Source organism: Theropithecus gelada, chromosome 3 (genome assembly GCF_003255815.1).
Source record: "Theropithecus gelada isolate Dixy chromosome 3, Tgel_1.0, whole genome shotgun sequence".
NCBI classification, from domain to species: Eukaryota; Metazoa; Chordata; class Mammalia; order Primates; family Cercopithecidae; genus Theropithecus; species Theropithecus gelada.
This window is the reverse complement of record NC_037670.1, coordinates 81,949,349-81,971,516: the sequence shown is the minus strand read 5'-3', so window position 1 is coordinate 81,971,516 and position 22,168 is coordinate 81,949,349. Positions and strand designations below refer to the sequence as shown.

The following is a 22,168-nucleotide window of genomic DNA, read 5'->3' as shown; positions in this document are numbered from 1 at the left end:
CCCCACTACGAGGCCTCACAATTCTGACATCTGAGTGTCAGGATCGAAGCAGAGGAAGAATACAGACCTTTCTCTCCTGGTGTGCTGGCTGATCCCTGAGCCTTCCCTTGCCTTCCCTTTGGCCTTCTGGATGTGGGATCCATTCTTTTCGACCCCACAGAAGGCACCAGAGGGTTTGGTGGTAAGCTGGAGAGTGGGAGAACTTGCTGGAAATGGGACCAGGACTAAAGCTCTTGCTGTCAGACTGCATTCCGCAGAACTTTCCCAAGGACCCTGAAAGCCTGGGCACAGCCCTGGGAAATGACCAGGCCCTGGCAGCACCAGATGTCCCTTGGGTAGGCAATGGGACCTGCCCTAAGAACAAGAGGAGGCAGGTGAGGTCGCCGGAGGGTCAGTCCACCTGAAGTGCTTTCACCCCTCAGCCTGGGCAGAGGCCTCAGGGCCTGTCCCAAAAGCAGGGATTAGGATGGCTGCCTTTCTACGTGGGTTGCTCTGTCCAGGTGCATGGGAGGAGGAGTGCTGGCTGAGGCATCGGGAGCCTTGGGCTGTCTGTCCTTTGCTACCTGTCCCCAACTCTGGTTTTTCACTGGAGTCACTCAGGCCATCTGCTGATGCGGTGCATTCACCACCTGGCCTGGGCAGAGGAGGCCTGGAGCAGGGGCCTGGGGGCCTCCTCTGGCTTATTCCATAGTCACATGTGGCCTTGGGAAGGTCACTGGCTCTCAGTTTCCCCATCTGGAAAATGGACGATGGAGCAGTTACCGGGTAGCTTCCAGCTCTTCATCATCTAAGTGTGGTCCTCAAAGAAGAAGCTTAAACACGTGGAGAAGGGTGTCTTCCAAATGCAGTACTAGGCAGTCTGAACGAGCAGAAAGGAGACCTGCTATTGTTCCAGAGTGTTGTGAGAGTGCAGCAGTCACAGGAGAGATGAGCAGAGCCTGATGGCATCCGTGTCCGTGTGTGGGATCTGGCCAGGGTGGCCAGGAATGGGATCGCCTAGTCACACTCTCAGCTGAAGCAGAGCGTAGAGCCACCAGGGCCAGGAAAAGGAAGTGACTGGTGAGGCTTCAGGGGCTAAGGTGGAGCCTGAGGGTGATTGCTCAAATGCCCACAGATCTTGAGGCTTGTAGCTGCCCACTGATGGACTGGGGTGGCCCCTCAGCACCAGGACCTCTGCATCCTTGTCCATGAGACAGAGCCTCCCCGTCAGCCTGTACCCCAGGACTTTGATGAAGCTTAACCAAGACAGGGACTGTGGAAGGGGTTCAGAGAGTGGGATTTGTTCCAGGGTGAGGGAGCCTCCTTTCAGCAATGCCTCTGGACTCAAAGCAATTGCCTCCTCACCTGACTTTGGTCCTTGGTACAGGCTGTCCATATTCGGCCCTCCTCACTCTGGAAGGCAGCTCTCCCCCTGCAGTTTAATTCATGTTTTTGCTGGAAGCAGTTGAGCTGCCTCAGCACTGCCCTCACCAAATTCATTTTTCATGGCCTGGGCCTAAGAGGGGTTCCTCGTGCCAGGCCTGGAAATGTACACCAAGCCATCTTTGCCCAAAATAAATTGCCTCCTTGCTGTGTTTTCATTACTGCTCACTCTCTGGACAAGGTGTCTGGCAGGCTCCTGGCCAGCTGGAGGATGCCCCCACCTCTGCCTCCCATTGGAGTTCCTTGGTAGACTCAGGCCTCTATGGAGTGCAGAGCAGCACTGGAAGAATGGCCTCTTCTTCCCAAGTGAGTGGCACCACTTTCTAGACCCTGATGGCAGTTTTCAGGCCAGTTGCCTTGCCTGACCTCGCCTTTCAATGCAGGCATGTTGCCCTGTGGCCTCCCATGTCTTGGCAGCTTGCATTTGATGAGATAATTGTAATAAAAGTTTTAAAAACAAAATGGAATATTGGTGCCATTTAGCTGTATTCCAGCAAGGGCAAGAAGCCTCAAGCAGGGTTCTTCCCCACCCACTGCAGAGAGGCATGTCAGGGCTCAGGGGGTCTCCTTGAGGGTGTTCCTAGGACGGGGGGAAACGCTGGCATAAATGTAATAATAGTTCCCCAAATTTACACAGAGAGTTGGGGCTTACAGTGGGCTTCTGTGTCCGTTGCTTCATTGCAGGTAGGTAGGCATTACAGGCACGGTGGAAGGGGAAACAGACCACAGACCAAGAAAGTACTGCTGCTGCCCCAGGACAGCATATATGTCCATGGCAGAAGTAGGCAAGAATTCCAGAAGGGGAAACGGAGACCAAGAATACTTTGTGATTCATCCAAGGGGAGATGGAAATTTGTGGCAGATTAGGTAGGCTTTCTATGGAAAGGGACACCGAGACCAAGAGCTTCATGACTTCCCTAGGCAGCATGCAGAGCTGGGACAAGGGGCTGGTGGCCCAAGTCCTCCTGGGCCTGTGTCCCCCTGTGCAGGGGGAGACATCAGCGTTACTCTTTGCCATTTTCAGAGCACTTCCACAGACATTGTCTCATAGAATGTGCCCCAGAAGCCAAGGAAATAGGCCAGGTGGGTCTTCATTATTCTTGTTTTGCAAAGAGGAAACAGGGCAGCAGAAATGAAGTGGCTCCCCTGAGATCACAGAGTGAAGATGAGGTTGATTGAAGATGATTGTTGATTCATTCATTCCATTCCTATTTCCAAAAAAAGATTGGAAGTTGCTTTTTAAAAGAAAATGATGTCTTCGGGGCTCTGCTGTGCCCCTGCATAGTCAGCTTGCCCTCTCTTGCCTGCGGACCTTTGCACGTGCTTCTCCTTTTGGAGCAACATTCACTTTTCTGATTCCTTACCGTCCCTTAGGTTTCTGTTTGGACATCGCTTTCTCCAAAAACCCTTCCTTGATACTCCCTCCCCAAACTTGAAGTCTGTGTTGAAGGCCCTTCCTATGTGTTTCTGAAGGAGCCTGCATTTCTGTCATGGCAGAACCCCTTCTTCCAGCCTTTTCAAGTTGCTTATTGTTTTTTTCTTCCCTAAGTTACTTCCCCAGGAGGAGAGATCCATATCCACCTTGTTCACAAGTAACAGCCTTAGCTGGGAGCATCCTCTCGTCACAGAAATTTCACCAATAATTTTTTTTTTTAAATGACTGATTGACCAAGTGAATTCATGGATGGAAACAAAGAGTATATTTTGAGGAAAAGATAATTTTATCAGAAGCTTGAGCTGCAGTAGTTACCATAGTAGAGCACCATATTTGTCTCTGAGCTTCCTGGCAGCCAAGGCAAAAATGTAAACATGATAAGTTTTATAATTTTCATTGTCTGTTCCAGGAGAGACAAGTTGGGATTTTTTTTTTTTTCTAATTTTATGTCCAAAATGTGATTACACATAAAGAACAGTGACTATTATAACAGGCAGTGTCTTCAGTCACAGTTCATGGTTTCCAAAGTGGGATAGGTGAGGCCTTCACACTGACTTGCAGTTGGGGATGGCGTTTCTCCAGGGAGCAGAAGTGACATGGCCCATCCCAGTAGGCTGTGGCCCACTGGGCTCACTGGACAGATGGGCAGGGCAGAGCCAGCTTTGTTCTAACAGCTAACACAGGTGCCAGGCCCTGTTTGAGGTACTTTATAAGGATTAACTCACGTAATTTTCACAACTTGATGAGGGTAGGTGCTGTGATTATTACCCTCTTTTTACAGATGAGAAGACTGAGGATAGAGGAGGCCAGGAATGTTTCCATGGTCACATAGCAAGAAGTGGCAGAGTGAGGATTTAAATTAGGCAGACAGGCCCCAGGACCCCAGCTCCAAACCAAAATTGGAGGAGGACTCACTTTGGATGCAAAAATCTAAGGGGGTGCCAAAAAACTCAGAAGTTAGCAAAACCTGTCTTTTTTAAAAATCAAAGTTAATCAGAAAAATCCACAATGAACAAAATATCAAAATGTTGACATTTTAAAATGTATATATAAACATTTAAGACATACATCTACACAGCTGCCTCCTCCACCTCACCGGATCCTGACTCTGCTCCAAACCTGCTCTGTGCTGCTCTCAGCACAGCACAGTTCTTCTGAGTAAGGGATCTGGAATTAGAGGTCCGTGGAGTGCCAGTGTGCTGCTGACAAGCTATGCAGCCTCCAGCTGGTCACTCAGTTTCTGAGCCTCAGTTCCACATATGCTAGAGGGCAGTAATCATAGTACTGTCCCCTAGGCCTGTTAGAGTGTTCGGGGTGATAATGCCCATTAGATACTTGCATCATAACGGAGCTGGCCATGACTGTTGCTGTCTTGTGAGTTTCGAGGACTCTGAGGTCACTGATCCTCTCTGTGGTGGTCCCTGCATCACCCTCGCTCTGCTGTCGTTGTCATTCAGGCTGTTCCAATGCCCCATCCTTTAGGAGGTCAGCCTTCGGGCCACCCAGCAACCCCAGGGCTGGGTTGGAGGCAGCTGGCTCAGGGCAGGCTGCTCCCTGGGGTGTGGCTCCCACAGAGGTGTGGGGCTGGGAAGAGGGAGGTGCAAATGGGATGGAGCTCATTTTTCTCTCCCCCTCCCAGTTTGAAGTGGGCCCCTATGGCTGCATCCTGCTCACCCTGTCTGCCATCCTGTCCAGGTCCACGGAGCTGTGAGTATCTTTCTCCCTCAACTCCCTGGGGCTGGGCTGATCTGTCTTGTTCACTGCTGCCTCCCTAGAGCCCAGGATGGTGCTTGACACATGTTGGGGGCTCCGTGAGTGTTGTGGAAAGGATGAATGAAGCAGTGGAGTAGGGGAAGGAGTAGGGGAAGGTCTGCTGGTGGAGGAGAGAAAGTAGTCACATTCTACATGTACACGTGTCCAGGGCTACCATGTGTGTAGTGGACAACCTGAAAGACACGCCACCAGCCCTCAAGGAGCTTGCTTGGGACGGCAGTGTGTATACACTTGAGCACTCAGGGGGATGCCCCCGGCACTTGTGCAGGGGATGGACAATTGAGGCTGAGACCCAGGAGATGGCCGAGGGCCCTCAAGAGCTCAGGACAGGGAGACCTCGCTGTAGACCAAGGCAGCCCTGTAGCTGCGAGGACAAGACTGGCATCCTCGGTGGTGAGTGGGCGGTGGCTAGTAGGCCCTAGAGGCAGGGAGAGGTGGCAGGGTGGCTTGTCCTAATCTCCCCTGCCTGACCCCTGTTGGCAGGGTCTCTAGGATGAGTTTGTATCGGATGAAACATGGCCCCCCAGCCTGCCCCACAGCTGGAATTTACCCATGAAACTCATTTGCTAGGAGCTTTTTAGGCCTCTTTGTATTTGTCACCTGGGCATGTCACCAGGAAGTATAGCAGATTAAGAGCACATGAATGGTTGTGGAAAGTACAATCGATTGCCCCATTCTCTTTCAAGCAGAGGACAGAACCCTGGAGGCCTGGAGTCCTGGGAGAGTGAATCTTACTTTGAGGGGTGCATGGTGGGAGGACTTGGGAACAGCTCTCAGCAGGTGGGCCCTGGGAAGTGGGGAGGCAGGGTGAGTAGCCTTGTGGTGCCCAGGGGCGGGAGGTTGCAGCAGGAGACACTTCTTTCCTGGCCTGGTTGGGTCTGGTCGGCGCCCTCCCTGTTTCCAGGGGCCTCTGCTGTGGATTCGGGGGAGGACAGTGGGGGCTCTGTGACCTCGTGTGCCAGGCTGCCTGCTGCTTGCTGCTTCTGACCTTATTAAATGCGTGTGAGCGCACAGCGCTTTCCAACTTCTAATCCTGCCATAATGATATGATTCATTCCTGGCGTGGACTCACGTTCATGGAGACCATAAGCTGCACCACCTGCTCCCCAGGACTGGGTTTGCTCCTGGTTTGGCTCATTCCTGGGCTGACGGGTTGGGTGGGAGTCTCCAGGTCTCCAGGTCTCCTTGAGGGGAAGCTGCACTCTCAGGAGGGCCAGGCTCAATGATGCCAGTCTCAGCGCCCCCATCCGTGTGGGGGCCCTCTGGCTCTGGGAGTCTAGGGCTCTGTGCTCGAGTGTGTCTGTTCTGGTGGTCACTGGGGCAGCCTGGGAGTGGGCGCCTTGTTACCTGCATGCTCCTGCATGTAGCCGTGTCCCTCTGAAAGGGGCTTCAGGGTTCCATGCCCAGGCCAGTCTTCATGTTGTACAGAGCTGGGGGACTAGGGCTGCTTCTTCCCCCTCCCTACCCTTTCCAGTCAAGCTGGGCACCTGTGGGGAATTAGTGTGGGGAAGGCTGCCCTGCTGGACCCGCACAGCCTCATGCTTATGGGCCTGAGGTCACACCCCTGCCAACACACATACACAAACACAAATATGAATACACACAGATACACAGATGTGCATACATGGCCACACACACAGACACACAAAAACTCACAAAGACATGGACACACACACAGACACATAGTCCAGCTGTTCTTCCAGGACATCTGAGGCCCTTCCCTGGGTCCTGCAGGCAGATGGTCAAGGCCCCTGGGGCAGTATGGACCTCTGTCTCCCAGAGGACCCAAGTAGAGCCCTGTTGTGGTGTTGGAGCCAGGCAGGCAGGCAGGCATGCCTCGGGCTGCGTCTTACCCTGTGGCCTCCCCTTCCCCTCTCCTAAGATGACAGTGTGTAGGCAGGTCTCATTGCCAGTGGTAAGGATAGCGTCTGTGAAGCTTCCCGTGTGCCAGGCCCTTTGCCTTAACATTTTGCACACAAACACATCGAGTCCACAGCAGCCCTGTTAGGTGGGCACCGCTGTGTGAGTGCTCTCACCATCCCTATTTTTCAGAGGAGGAAGCAAGGCTGAGGGAGGTGAGTAGGCTTCGAGATTATACAGCAAGTAAAACTGGTGGCCCTGGGCCCCACCCAGGCCATCTGGCCCCAGAGCTGGCTCTTTGGGTTTGCTGTTTGAAAACCTGAACTTTGGAAGAAGTTGGTTGGTTTTAGGCCTGACCCTCTACTCCTCTGAATAGAGCTGGAGTTTCTTCCTCTAAAGTGGGAGTGAGAATTCCTGCCTCACAAGATGTAGCTGTGCTTAGCACAGCTCCTGGTGGGTACAAGCCGGGAATAATGGCCACGGCTGGTCCGACCCTATCCCAGGAGCTCAGATGCCTATGTGTGCCTTCTTGTCTTTTCTTGCCTGCAGCCTTGGCTTGGGGCCCTGCGGGGGAGGCCGTGCTGCCATCTCCATAGGCACAGCCACAGGGATGTCCAGCAGTTCCCGACGGGGCTTCTGCAGTGACACACACCCTTGGCAGGCACGTCCAGAGCAACCGAGAGCTGCCTGTGCTGAGTGCCACTGGAGGGGTGAGGAGGGGCCGTGGGGCCACGCCCCGCCCAGGGTCGTGCAGTGCAGAGGTGTACTTGAGAAGACACCCAACTCTCTCTGATTGTTCAAGTTCAAGATAACTTTAGTTAAGCTTTTACTTAAACTGAGGGCTTCAAGTGAGGATCAGGGCAGGCTTTGGGAGGCCTGTGCCGCCTGGGGGCTCCTGCAGATCAGTGTTCCCTCCTGACTACTGCATGCTTCCACCCGAGGGGTTGCAGGAGATGTGGGCATCTGAGTGGAGCTAACCCTTGCACCCCACCTGCGGCCTGGGGGAGACTCCTGAAGAGGAAAGACAGGAATGCCAGCAATGATGGGAATAGCCTGGGCAGTCATGGTGCTGCCCAGATCCCATGAGACAGCCACACTGAAATTATTTCAGATAATGTGCTAGCATTCCTGCATGTGGGAGTGTGCCTGTGAATAAGCCGTTCTATGGCCTTCCAGAGGGTAGTCCCCAGAACAGCCTGCTCCTCTCACGTGCCAGTCACACTGCACTCCAGCGGTGCTCCCTGCATCCCAGCACCTCCAGCCTTGGCTCTCTGAGGGATACCAGGCTCTGCTGAAGGTTTGCAGTGATTTGTAGGGCAATGATAACAGTTCTGGGACTGGAATCCCACCTCTGCCTGCTGCCTCCGGGGCTAGCAGCCAGCAAAGGCCTTTCTCTACAGACACTTGGACACTTGGGTACAAATGCCATCCACCTCAGGCACCATTAGGTTTGTCCAGGGAAGCCCAGTGGGGTGGCAAGCCACAGGAAGGCACTCACTTCTTGGCCACAATGTAGCACCAGGATACCTAGGTCCTCAGCGCACCTCAGTCACCGACAACCATGTGACTGACCCAGCCTGTGCCTTGGGTTCTTTATCTAACAGGAGGGGTTGGGCTGGTGCTTTTTAAACTATGTTTGTAATGAAAACAAAATCTGATTTTGTTTACCCAAATAAGCTTTATTCTCAAGCTCACTGTGTGAAGCAGATGCAGCAGAATGACTTCGATTAGAGCAGCAGAGGTGGGAGGGAGAGGCCCCTGCTGCCCCTCCCCAGCTTCCCAATCCAGTACCAACCCCTGCTGTCCAGCCATGGCCCCTGAGACCCCCCTTTGGAGAAACCCCAGCTCTGCATACACAGCTTAAAAACCTCAGGACCAGATGATCGCCAAGGGCCTTCCTGCTGTGGGGTTCAGATTCAGCTTTGCCAAAGAATCCTCTGATGCCATTTCAGGGCAATCTGTTACCACTTTGGGCAGTTGAAAACATGTCCTGATAGCAAAAAGAGACAGCTGAGTCTCCAGGACCAATTGTAGTTCAGCTCAAGAGAAGCAGAGTGGTGGGCTGGGAAAACCCAGCCAGTTCTTTACAAATACAGCGTGTGTATGTGTACATTTGTGGTGGTGTGATAGTGTGTGTGTGGATGGGAGAGACTGGTGACGCTGTATGGCCAGGTGTGAGATGACATGGGTGTTGGTGGTTGTGTTTGAGATTGTGTGAAGGGTGACTTGATTATGTACATGTGCATGTGATTGTGATGTGTGATACAGAGGGCATGGTGGTCCCTCCCTCCTGGTGAGGGTTCTCTGACTCATGCTTGGGCACTGGAGGCTTCTCTTCTTTGGCCCTTGCACCAAAGTCAGTGCCTCTTGTCTGTTGGCCATTCCTAACCCAGACCGGAGCCAGGGTGAGGACACCATGGGCAGATGTAAACCTAGCTGAGTGCTGCTGACCACTGCCTGCCTGGACACTTCATTGTCAGAGGCTTCAAGAGCAGTCGAGAAACAGACCTTTGAGGTTGGTTTATCCCAGGCTGTGTGCAAAGCCTTGTGAAGGTTTTTTTCCCACTTGACTTCAAGCTGTTTATTTTCTTTTCTAAGATCTCGAATTACTTATGATAAATCTCATGCAGGATTTCATGCTTACAGAGCTTTGCTGCTTTTCAAACCGCATGGCTAGAACTTTCCCCAGGGAGCTCTTGCAAGCCCCAGGGATGCTCAGGGTCCTGGGGTCAGGGCCAGCTCTGAACCAGACCTGGGCAGCACTGAGCACGGGCTGCTCCAGTGCCTCAGTGGAGCACAGGCCTGGCCAGGTCATTGAGGCCTTGAGAAGATCCAGTGGGGATGAAAACCTTTTCATGCAGTAGATTCTTGGCCTTCATTACAGCGGCAACTTCAGCTTCTCAAAGGCAGTCTTGAAAGTCCAGAAGAGGTGATAGCTTGTCATTTGCTGAAAGTTTTCGAACAGCACAAGCTAGGTGCTGAGGGTGAGGGATGACACTGGGCAGGACCCACACTATGTCTCCCTGTGGCTCTTCGTAACTCTCCTCAAGAGATTAAAAGCAATGGCAGCAACAAAATAGTTTATTCCTTTGTACAAACAGTCCTGAAACAAAAGCCACTGTGAGTGTTGGTTGGAAAGACAGTGACAGAAGCTCAATTCCCAGCCAGTGTAAGCAGAAACAAAGCTACTGACTGATTCCTATCAGAAACCCAGGCTTTAAGAGGGGCTGGATCCAGGAACCCAGACATTGTCTTTGGGAGTTGGTGTCTGTTCTTTTGTCTCTTCACTTTTGGCTCCTCTGTCCTAGCTGTATTCTCAGGAAGGTCCTCCTGCACGGTGGGCTCAAGGGAGCCCTTCTCCAGCAGCTCCTCAGCCTGCTGGGTGCTGGGTGCCATTCCTGGTGTGATTGCCATGGCCAGGCCTGGGCTGCACCATCACAGGCGTATGGACATGGGGTATCCCCAAAAGGCAGTCACCACCCAGAGAAGGCCGTGACATCTGCTAGCAAAAGGATAGGGCAGAGTCAGGAAACAAGTATCTGAGAACAGGAGAGCTGATGTGGGTTTAGGGTGGGCTGGGCCTTCATGGAGGCCCCCAGGCTCCTCTCAGTAATGGAGAAAAGAGATCACCAAGCTTTCTGTTCCAGCAAGTGTGGGCAGTGCTCACCCCGTCAGAGACCCTCTAGGGGGAATCACGGGGTGGGTGGTTCGTGGGGTGAGATGTGAACAGGGGCTGTTCCCCTTGAGAATCACAGGTTCTTGGAGGTTCAGATGTGCTGTTCTGAATGGGAGGGGTCCACGGGATGCTCGTCAGCTTACCTGGGACTCTGCTGAGCCTCTGCCAGCCCAGAATAATGAGGTGTGAACAGAGCCACCCAGACCAGGAGCCTGACCACTGGGCCTCCATCTCTGCACAGACACCTCGGCTTTGTGGCTCACTTGCCCTCTCTCACCTGAGTCTTCCCCCAGGTCACATGTGGGGCAGGGTGGGATGGATAAGTGTCCTTCCTACCCAGCGTGCTAAGACAGTTTGAAGCTTAGCTGGGAAACAGGAGGAGAGGAACTTCCTCAAAAAACTCCAGCCCAACTTTAACACTGATTCAGATTAGGGCAGAGGCCCCACTAATGAAGATTTTCAGCAATGTCTCAAGAGACCAAGGTGACAATGGAAGGTGGACCCACGGGGGCATGGATGCCAGTGTCATGGAAATAGTGGGCCCGCCACTGAGACTGCACTTCCTTCCACTGACTTTGTCTCTCTCCCTGGTCCCATCCCTGGGAGCCACCTGCTCCTCTGTCCCCAGGCCCCTTTACAGGGAGCCAAATTCTGTCCTGTAGATCTCTGCCTCGCTTCGTCTGGAGACCCTGTGCAGACCCCTGACCCTGTCGAAGACTGAATCTGGAGGCTTAGCCTCATCGGGAGCTGGAGGTGGAGGAGAGAGGGAAAGGGCCCTTGCTGTCATCCTGGGCCTTTGTGGTCTTGTGGCAACCCAAGGGATGGGCCCACAGGCTGGAACCCTTATCTCATTTACAGGTGTGGGAACTTTGAGAAGTAAAGGGTCAGTTAATGGCACAGCTGGCAGCATCACCCGAGGCTCCTGGCTCTCAGTCTAAGACCCTGTGCCTGCATCGTCTTCCCTGGACTGTGGGAGGCAGGTAACAGGAGCTGCTCAGCTGTGCCTGCTGACTTAGAAAGAGAGGTGGCAAATGAGGCCCTAGATAGGCCCATACCAGCTGGGTGCTTGACTACCTGCTTCCCTCTCCCAGTGCAGCTGGCCTGGGCTGGGCTAAAGCAAGCCAGCTGTGCCTGGGCCAGACCCCTAGGCTGCTGAGATGGCAAGTCACGGCCACTGAGCTGTGAGGATAGTCATTCTGCCATGGACACCAAGCCTGAGAGCTGGGTGGGAGGGGCCCACGTGGCACAGCTGAGAATGGGGGCCACACCCATGCCACTGAAGAGCTGGGAGGTCTCCTGATCCTTGGTCCTATGTGCATCTCCTGCCCCTGCCCACTCACCCAGGGACCTTACCTATGTGTTCACGAAGGGCCAGGTGTGCGGAGAAAGAGGACAGGCCTCAGAAGGAGGGAGAGGTAATTAACCTGCTGGAAGGGTCTCCTGTGCCAGACCCGCCTCAACTGTGTGGGTGGGGTGCTCACTTCCACCTGCCTCTTCCAACTCCTGGAAGCTCTTCCACCAGGGCCTTTCTCACATGCAGTGTCACCTGGGGTAGGTGTGGGTAGGCTTGTGTCGTTTGGGGGCACAGTTGCTGTGCACCTGCGGGGTCTGGAGCCCAGTTCTAGCCCTCAAAGTCCTTGCCGCCTGGAGAGGCAAGACAGGTGAGTGAAAAGCAGTTGGTGGGTATCCTTAGGAAGGGGAGGAGAGATGGGGCATTTCTGTCCCTGGGGTGAGTGAGATTACAGAGGAGGTAACATTTAGCAGGGCTCTGAGGGATAAGTGGGAAGGGTTTTGGCAGGCAGCAAGAGCAAAGTAGGCAAAGGCCACTGGTGGGGGTTTGCAGCGATCAGTGGCAGAGGGTCTGGCTGTGGGGGAAGGAGCTGGACGTGGTGGGTGGCAGAAGGCAGCTTGGGAAGGGCTTTGGCCAGCTGCTGATGAGCCTGGGCCCCTGCTTTCCCTTCTTCCTCCTTGCAGGTCCCTCTTTCTCTGTCCTGCAGAGCCTTCCACCAACTCTCCCCCTGCCTCCTGGGCTCCCATCCTAGCCCTCTCCTCTTACTGCTTCGAGAATGGAAACAACTTTCACCCTCTAGCCTGTGGGGCGCTCTGCAGTTTGCAAGACCTGGTATGGTCTAGTCCCTTATTGCAACAGCCCTTTGAGGTAATTATTGTTATCCCTGTCAGGGGATGACACACCGGAGACTCAGAAATGGAAAGCGATTTACCAAAGGTCACGCAGTGCAGGTGGCAGAAGGGGCCTGACACCCATTTGCTCTGACTCATCGCCTACTCCCTCTTGGCCGTCCTGGGAAAACAGTTGATATCCGCTCTATCCAAATCCTCTTCAGATATTCACAGCTCCATTTCAACTGCTTGGAGGTCTTGGTTTATTCTGGGTTCTTGGCTGTGATATGAGTGGTTGAGATGGCAGGAATCGTGACCTCTTGGTCATTGTTTTTTGTTTTGTTTTGTTTTTTGTTATTATGGTTGTTATAGTAGGAAAAAGGAAGTGACATTTACTGAATGCCAAATGCCTTATATAGTTCATCTCATTCAGTTCTCACAGCAGTCTTTAATAGAAGGAGGGGTCATCGTGCCTGTATTGCAAATAGGGAGACTGAGGCTCAGAGAAGGAAATAACTGATAAGCGGCAGTAATTGGATTTGACCAGGGCCCTCTGACTTTAGAGCCCAAGTTCTCTTGGTTGTACCACAGCTGCCCTTACACTATTGATGTTGTCCTTAAAAGTCAATATAAACCCCACGAAAGGGCTGTTATCTCTGGAGGTCACTGCTGGCGGGTGGGGAAAGTGTGGTCAAGGGTCAGTTTCTGGGAAGGGCAAGCAGGAGCTGGCCTGGTGGGACAGGGTTCCTCCAGGGCCTGGTGCCCTAGTGGTCAGGTGGAGGGGGGATGGCTGGTTGGGTCTCCCCAGGGTAAGTACTGCCTACTTCGGGCTTGATGTTTTCAATAGGGTCATGGACCAGGCACACTTGTGCACATCCTAGGAGGCCCCTAGAGGTTTCTTGCTCCAGTCCTCTGGTTTTCTAAGTGAAGACACAAACTGAGAGAGGTCAGGACATGCCTGAGGTCACTCACCAGTCAGGGGCCAAGTGGACGCTGGTGTTAGGTGAATGGCTGTGCCTGTAGGCTGGGACCTGGTCTCTAGGCCACTTGGACTTATTTTCCTTCTTATTCAGAAACTTTTATACCACATGCCCAGATTCACACAGCGAGGCTTTTAGATGAAGGGGCGAGCTGTGCCTGAGCCAGCAATGGTGGGGGCTAGGGGCAGGGCTTTGGGACTCCAGGGCTTGGTTCGAGCTGGCTGGCCTGGCTGATCATCCCATATTTCCGGCCACAGCAGACACTGTGATGTTGGTACTAGGGACAGAGTCCTAGTCCTGCCTACTCTGTGTGACCACAAAACCACAAGTCCTTTTTACTGACTGAACCTCAGTTTCCCCATCAGTAAAACAAAGATGGTGGTCTTACTCTCCTGGCTTTACAAGGCTTTTGAGAGAAAGATGCATTTGAAGGTGCCTGAGACTGTGCAGATTCAAGGCCCATGCACTGTGCAGCCTGCTCAGTGGCAGAGCCTCTTCGCCTTCTGGGATGTATGGACAGAGGGCAAGTGGAGAAGGGAAGCAGAGGGCCCTGAGTCTGAGCTGACATCTGTCACTAACTCAGGGCCAGTTCTCTACTCTCTCTGGGCATTCATCTTACCTTCTGCAAAATTCCAAGCCTTGCAAACTCTCGCAGCCCTGATATCCCCTTTGTTCTGTTTCTTGATACAACATAGCATCTCAGGGACCTCCAGATGGTGGACAGAGTTGGGAGGTTTGGACCTTGCTGACATCCTGGGCAAAGCTCTCTGTTCCTCCTCCTCTGTCTTTGGGTGATACAGACATCCCCAGAGGCTGGATCATCACCCCAGACCCTTGGTTCAGGGTTCTGACCCTTCGCTCCCAGAATGCTGCGGAGGTTGGTGTTAGGGCAGCCAGAGCCAAGCCTATTCTGTGAGTTTCCACCCCCTGGTCCAGCCCAAGCCTCCTTTGTGCTTGTTGGACTGAAATCCCAGCAAGCTCTGCTCCCTGGAGGGGCCCCCAGTGTAGGACAGCTTCCATTTTGTCTGGTCCTGGCCCCTCCTGGCTTGTGTCATCCAGCTTGGTGCCTGGTTCCTCAGGCTGTGCAGAACTCTGTGAGGGCCCAGGGCTATCCAGCCCTCAGGAGTACATGAAGGAGACAGCTACCCATTAGACTGGATGGTTAAGTCAGTCCTGGGTAAGGGACAGTCACAGCTGTGGCTCAGATGGCCCCTGCTCCTAGGATGCTGCGTGTCCTTGGAGATCCAGGGGCTGATAGAGGAGAAGGATGGGACAAGCCTCCACACTGCCTTCAGCCCATATGATTCATGTAGTGGGCTTCTGCCTGTAATATTTCATTTGAAGAAAGGGCTCTGAATCTAAAAAGATGTTGGCAGCCACTTGTGTTGGTTTCTAGGGCTGCCATAATGACAGACATTCGTGTCTCACAGCCCTGGAGGCAAGAAGTCCAAGATCAAGGTGCCAGAGGGTTGGTACCTTGTCAGACCTCTCTCCCGGGCTTGCAGGTGGCCACTTTCTCACTGGGTCCACACAGCTCCTTCCCTGTGTGCTTCTTACAGGGCTCTGTTCAACAGAGTTTTCATCTCCCAGAGGGATTTACCTTGGGGTGGCTAAAAGGAACCGTGTCCTAATGGCAGGCTTCTTAGCATGACAGCAAGCCGGGAAGAAGGATGGAGACTTGGGAGGGTTTTCTGCCTCACGTGTGGCAGACCTCTGCTTACGGGGATACTGAATTGTTCCGGTGCCTAGCAGTGCTCAGCCCATTTCTTTCAGTTTGGGGAATGTCTTCAGCAAAGGAGGTGTTCACCTTGCACCTTTTGAAGGACCCCGTCCTGAGGGTGGAACCACAGTGGTAGATGGTACCTTCGTCTTTCGCTTGTGCGTGTGCATCTTTGGTGTCCCTCTGTGTGTCCAGATTTCCTCTTCTTCCAAGTCATATTGGATTAGGGCCCACCCTAATGGCCTCATTTTAACTTAGTCACCCCTTAAAAGGCTCTATTTCCAAACACACATTCTGAGGTGCTGGAGGTTAGGACTTCAACATATAAATTGTAAGGGGACACAGTTCATCCCATTACACCTCTCATCTTCTCCAGGCTCCTCGTCCTGCAGGAGGGGAGACCGAGGCCACACAGCAGGCTGGGACTAGCCATGTGGATTACCTTCTCTCCGGGCAGTGTTGAGGCTGTTGTTCCTCTGCTCAAGGACTCCTTACACTCAGCTCTCCAGAGAATTCCCCTAGAGGGAGGTCTGGGCATCTAGATTTGCCAAAGTTGTAAATCTCTTAAACCATAAGCTACTCCTTGGCGTCTCTCTCTCTCTCATACCCTGATGTGAAATGCAGATGTTCCTCCCTTTTAAGATTCCAGCGCACTGCTGAATTTCCCATCGTGTTTGCACCTAAGGATGCAATTACCATTTCCTCCCATTGTCCTTTCTGCTTGTCCCCCTGCTCCCAGCTGACGCAGGCTTTCGAGCCCGCTGGGTGAACACGAGGCTATGAGCTTATAAAGATAGGACTGCTTCTGAAAGCTCCGGGTGGCATGGGGCCAGTGATGCTTATCGCCCCCCCTCCAGGACCCTTTTGAGGTTATTTTCTTCTCTTCAGAAGATGCTTGTATATGCTGCGGAGAGCATTTCCATCAATTCTTCTGCCTGAGCTGGTGCCAGCTGAATGCTACACTCTGCTGTGAGTCACTCCCAGCTGGCTCCTTCCCAGGCCTGCTGGGCTATCTGTGGTGGGTGAGCCTCAACCACCCTTCCCCGAAGACCCCCAAGCCTTAGTGGTTCTCTGCAAGCTCCTGCAAGGGTAACCCCAGCTCATCTTCTCATGTGGATTATAAACCTTCCGTGTTTGGCCATGGTTATTAAAAACCACAAGCAAGCGTTTTCCCCAAGTATTGTGAAGCCTGAGTTTCTAAACTTGTTTTGGAAGCAGACAGAGACTCAGGCGTGTATTTTAGGCTTGTAGGCTTATGGCAGAGCTTAGATTTAAAGCATAAATTGAGACCAAGTTTCTCTTCTCTTCCACTGAAAGGAAAAATGAATGTTCTGATTGCTAAGCCCTTCCTACCCCTGGGTCGCCTCTCTAAATCTTACACCTGGCCTCTCTCTTTGGGGTGTGTTTGAAGGAAGGGGACCAGGCCCTGGACACAGTGCTGGGTGGCTGTGTGTGCCCCCCCAGGGTCGTTTGTGCCTCCCAGAGTCAAGTGTACCTCTCAGGGTCGTGTGTGCCCCCCAGGGCCATGTGTGCCCCCCAGGGTTGTGTGTACCCCCCTGGGTCATGTGTACCCCCAAGGGCTGTGTGTGACCCCCAGGTTCAAGTGTGACTCCCAGGGTTGTGTGTGCCCCCCAGGGCTGTGTGTGCCCCCCAGGGTCATGTGCAGAAGTGAGGGGGACAGGCCTGGGACTCAGGCTCCCTGGCCTCACCTTGCCCCCCAGAGCCAGCTTCTCTGCACTTCTTCCCACATCTATAAAATAGAGACAGGAATTCCCTCTTCACTTGGGGCTGGGGGTTGCAGTTGCCACCTGCTGAGCACAGTGAGTAGATAGCAGCTCCTTCCCTGTGTGCTCCTTACAGGGCTCCGTTCAACAGTTTTCATCTCCCAGAGGGATTTACCTTGGGGTGGCTAAAAGGAACCATGTCCTAATGGCAGGCTTCCTAGCATGACGGCAAGCCGGGAAGGAGGATGGAGACTTGGGAGGGTTTTCTGCCTCATGTGTGGCAGACCTCTGCTTACGGGGATGCTGAATTGTTCCGGCGCCTAGCAGTGCTCAGCCCATTTCTTTCAGTTTGGGGAATGTCTTCAGCAAAGGAGGTGTTCACCTTGGACCTTTTGAAGGACCCCATTCGGAGGGTGGAACCACAGTGGTACCATGGGTTGGAGGCACAGGCCTCAGAGCCGGGCACCCTTGAGCAAGACACCCCTTCTCTGAGGCTTGGTTTTCTCGAAGGGTTTTAGGGAATAACATGTGTACAGTGCCTGGTGCAGGAGCAGGTGGTAGTGACTGTTACTGTATAATTCAAGGAAACATTAGAGTGCATTCCTCCCATTTTACAGGCTGGCAGACTGAGGCTCAGAGGTGGAAGAGGGTTCCTCAGTCTTCACCATTGGTAGTGACAGTTGGGATGTGAATTCAGGACACTGGATTCCAAACCCAGGGTCCTCCCTTCTGTGTCACGCTTCAGTTGCTGTTCTCTGGTGTAGGCAGAGCTCTGGTGAGACTGGAGTGGAGGCCATTGTCCAGAGAACGCAGTGAGCTCTACTTTAGGAGGCCTGGGCTCTAGCTCCATCCCTTCTGGGTGGGAGCCTCCTCCATGGAGGGCACAGAACAGACCACTCAGGTTCCCACCAAATCTGGAATTCTGGGTGTTAGCCTGGAACCCAAGAGGAGCGCCTGGTCACCTAGTGAGGTTTGCAACCTGGGTCAGGCAGAGCTGTGCTAACAATGCTTCTTCTTGTGTTTTCCAGCATCCGCCAGGACTTTGATGTCCCCACCAGCCACCTGATTGGAGCACATGGCTACTGTACACAGGTCAGGAGCGCTGTGGGGCCCAGGTGGTCCTTCCCCCTCCTCTGTCTCTCCAAGAGGGAGGTGTCCTTCTCCCTCCTCTTGCCCAAGAAAAAGGCAAGTCTTTCTTGCCTCTGCCAACACTCTCCACGCGGCTTTCACATGCCTACCTCTGCTGGGTTTCACTGTCATGTCACGGAGACCTAGAAAGAGAGTTCAGTTTCCTGTCTGTTTCTGGACAGCTTTCTGTGTTTCTGTGCACTGATCTATGTGCCCAGAGCTGCAGAGGATGCAAAAGAGGCTGAACTCAGACCAAAGTGCTACACAGCCCAGAGCCCAGGACGTGGGGAGTAATGTCTCAGGCATGGGCCGGGGGACCCTGGGTCCAGTTGGGGAGATGATGGCTCTGGCCCCTTCTGTGTTTGCACAAGGTGTTGTCTTTATAGCCACCCTTCCCTCTGCATCGTTACAAAGGGGCCCTCAGTGGACCTCACAGGGGCAGAGAAGACCCTGAGAGCAGTTGCTTGTCATCGATCCTCTCAGTCACTCGGGTGACACCAGGGAAGGGACCTTTTCAAGATGTTACCTAGTGAACATCACAACTGGGAGCTCAGCTCTACACCTGGCTTCTATCCATGCCTTTCTCCCCATGATGAGGCCTCCCAGAGTGGCCACATAGGCCACAGTGAAATCTGGCTCTCAGCACATGGGGGGCCACAATGCATAGCATGGATGGGCTGGATAGAGCTGCACATCTTCTGGGTCCAACTGAGGACTCAGTTGTCCTGGGGGTCCTGGCTCACTTACCTCCAGCTCTGGAAACCTACCTGGGCACCATACAAGGCAAGCTTGGGGCCCGTGGTTTGTCCAGGGCACCCACAGAGGGACTGGGGGGTTGGCTGCTGCCCACCACCCTAGAGGAAGGCCTCATGGGAAGTGGCTACTCTTCTGGCTGCCTGGGGTAGCCCCACTCTCACTCCAGGGACCTGCCTGCCCCATGGGAGCTTCCCCTTTTCTGGGGCAGAGAAGGATGCTGCCCAGGTGTGGGCAGTCAAGCAGGGTGCAGAGGAGCCCAGATCAGAGTCTGGGGCTGGGTCCCAAGCCCTGTTCTCTGTTTCACTCACAATATGAGCTGGGGCAGTCTTTTTCCCCTCCTGCGCGTCAGCTTCCTCATTTGTACAAGAGGCATTTGGACTGGACCAGGGCTTCTTACACTTTGAATGAATCCCATAGGGGTCTTGTTGAAGAGCAGGCTCAGATTCAGTGGGTCTGGGCTGAAGCCTGAGATTCTCAGTTTCTATCAGGTTCCCCAGGGAGGGTGATTCTGCTGGTTCACAGACCACACTGAGTAGGAAGGGACTGCTGAGCTTTGCCATTGTGTGACTTTTGAGTCTAGGAGCAGGGAGAGGCCCGATGCCCCTTCTCCACCATCTCAAGAAGACTTCCTGCTATGAGGAAGGTTTTAGACCCAGATCAGGGAGCAGGGCCTTTTATTCCTCTTGAAAAACCAGATGGGAAAACTCGAACTTGCCTGAAAAATGCTGTGCCTTTCTCAGCAGCTGCTGCCCCTGAGGTGCAGTATTTTACAGCAGACATTTCCTCCAAATTCTTGTGTCTCATTTCCTCTACAAGGGCACAATAAGTCCCCTTTAGTATCTCCCTCCAATGGAGGTCCCTCTGCGGCTATCAGAGGAGGCCTCTTTTACTATCACTGGGGCAGGGGTGTTGGTGTTAACTGAGGGATTTATTAACCCCTGATGTCATTTTCACAATTCAGGGGAAAACGCCTCTATAAACTCTGCCCTCCAGAGTTTACACTGGTCAAGGGCCGTTCTGGCCATTCCTACGTGTTCCACCATGGGAGTGATGCCTGCCTTCTTGCCTCACAGGCAGTGCCAGCTGTGGCAAAAGGTGGATGAGACAGAGAGACCTGCCTGCCCTAGTGCTGGGGCTGGGCTTGCTCAAATTCCTTCTCAGCAGGCCCTTAGAAGCCACCCTTCATCTTGAATCTGTGCCCAGGCAGACAGTACCATGAGAGTAACAGGGTTGGGGGAAGAGGGAAGTCACCTGGGACAGAGAGAGCCAAAGCTCAGCTCTGGCACTAATGGGCTGTGTGGCTTGGGTAACCCGCCTGTGAGCCCCATTTTCTCCACTCCTAACAGGAGGTTGGACCCCTGGTTATCCTGTATAAGGAAGGGACCTTCCAGCCATGTTGGTACCAAAATGTGGCAGGCATGGGTTGCAGGTGACTGCTGGAGGAATGTTGCTCCACATGTCACTGTCTCCAAGTTCCAAGGTTGGCATGCTTGTTGGTTTACCAGGTGTGTGGCCTGAGTCACAGGGCCACCAAATGCCTCATACCACACAGTAAGACGACGGCAGAGGCAGAGCTAGAACTCAGACTTGGGCTTCCTACTCCCACCTCTCTGCTTCTGTTCTGCTGCCTACTGAAGTACCTTCCTCGGCTTTCCCTGCCCTGTTAAAACCCCACCGTCACTGATGAAGTTCAAACAAGGCCTGGAGTTTAGTTATTGGTACTGCACCGTGGTCAGTTTCCTGGTTGAGATAATGTACTCTGGTTATGTAAGATGTTATCATTGGGGGAAGCTGGGTGAAGGGTACACAGGAACTCTCTGTACTATTTTTACAACTTCTTTTGAATCTAAAATTATTTCAAAATAAAAAGGTTTCTTTAAAAAATAACATCGTTTAAGACTCACCCAAATGTCACTTCTCCTTAAAGTTGCCCTGACTCGGTCATGTGGCCTTGTATTCATCTGGCTCCAGAGTACTCCATGCACACATTTTTACAGCCCCAGCCACATCCTGCATTGTGAGTCAACGTGCAGGCATGCACCTGACTCCCCAGTCTAGACGCAAAGTGCATGTCAAGAGCCATGTCTCACCCTCTCACCAGTGCCTCCAGTAGCCTACAGCATAGGACAGGGTCCTGTGAATGGCTGGTACTCAATGAGTGCTTGTGGAATAAAGGTGGATGGGTGCCTGGAGTTACCTTGATGAGAAAAGTTGGTGCCTTTCCCACAGGGCTTGTGGAAGAATTGAAGTCACAGCCTCCTCTGCTCTCAGTCTCTCTTCCTCCTTGCTTTCCTTCCTTCTCCAACCTTTTTCTCTTTCCCCCATCTCCTCTCCACCCTTTCAGTAACTGATTCAGACTTGATGAGCCTTTCCCCTTTCTCTCATCTGCAGGAACTTGTCAATCTGCTCCTGACTGGGAAAGCTGTGTCCAACGTTTTCAACGATGTGGTTGAGCTGGATTCTGGGGACGGGAACATCACACTTCTCAGAGGCATTGCTGCACGCAGCGATATTGGCTTCTTATCTCTCTTTGAACATTACAACGTGTGCCAGGTACCCAGATGCTCACGTTCACCACAAGTAGGGGAGCCTGGCTCCCTGGAGCAATGAGAAGGAGGGAAGCGGGGAAGGAAAGCTGGACTCCACTTCTCAGAGCTGGCTGAAATTCGGGTCCAGTTGGAATCACAGAGGGCTTGGGAAGAAGTACAGCTTCTCTGCTGTGGCTACAGGCCTGTAATTCAGACCCAAAGCCAGCTGATATCATGTTCTGGGGAAGATTGTTTGAAAAGGACTTTGAGGGATTTCTACTGTGATTGTGGGTCACAGTGGCTGCAGCTGGTGTCTGTATGGTGGGGGAGCCTTCCAAAGGGACAGAAACTTGAGGTCTTAGGCCTTGTATTAGTTTCCTAGGGCTGCCTAACAAAGTACCACAGACTCGGTGGCTTGAAACAACAGAAACTTACTGTCTCACAGTTCTGGAGGCTGGAAGTCTAAGATCAAGGTGTCAGAAAGGCCATGCTCCCTCTGAAACCCATAAGGAGAATCCTTCCTTGTCTCTTCTAGCTCTTGGTGTTTTCCGGCAATCCTTGGCGTTCCTTGACCGTATGGTGATGCTTCTATAGATGTATCACTCCAGTCTCTGCCTCCATCCATCATCATAGGGCCACCTTCTCCCTGTGTGTCTTTTCTTATACAGACCTCAGTCATATTGGATTAATTGGATTAAAGGCCCACCCTACTCCCACATGACCTCGTCTTAACTAATTATGCCTGCAACAACCCTGTGTCCAAATACAGTCATATTCTGAGGTACTGGGGGCTAGGATTCAGCATATCTTTTCGGAGGCACAGTTCAACCCATAGTAGGCCTCACACATCCTGTTTGCTGGCGTGTGGTCCCTCTGCATCCTGTGTCACTGCAGCCAAGGGCTCAGAAAGGGCTGGGCCACCAGGTAAAGCTGGACAGAGCATGGGTGACTGTACCTCTGGGGAATGTGGCCAGGGACTGAGGGAGCTGGGCAGAGGAGCACTGGACCCTGCCTTCTTCTTCTAGCTGCCATGGAAACTTTCTCT

At 53.0% G+C, this 22,168-nt stretch overlaps 1 protein-coding gene across 1 annotated transcript in view; it reads left to right on the top strand.

Moving 5' to 3' along the window:
• Nucleotides 1-22,168, top strand: part of MINDY4 (MINDY lysine 48 deubiquitinase 4) — a 123,814-nt gene that overhangs the window by 85,098 nt on the left and 16,548 nt on the right. The window contains exons 13-15 of the mRNA XM_025378028.1: nucleotides 4,497-4,564; nucleotides 17,740-17,803; nucleotides 20,987-21,148. Of these exons, the coding sequence (XP_025233813.1) occupies nucleotides 4,497-4,564; nucleotides 17,740-17,803; nucleotides 20,987-21,148 (294 nt within the window). The remainder of the gene's footprint in view (nucleotides 1-4,496; nucleotides 4,565-17,739; nucleotides 17,804-20,986; nucleotides 21,149-22,168) is intronic.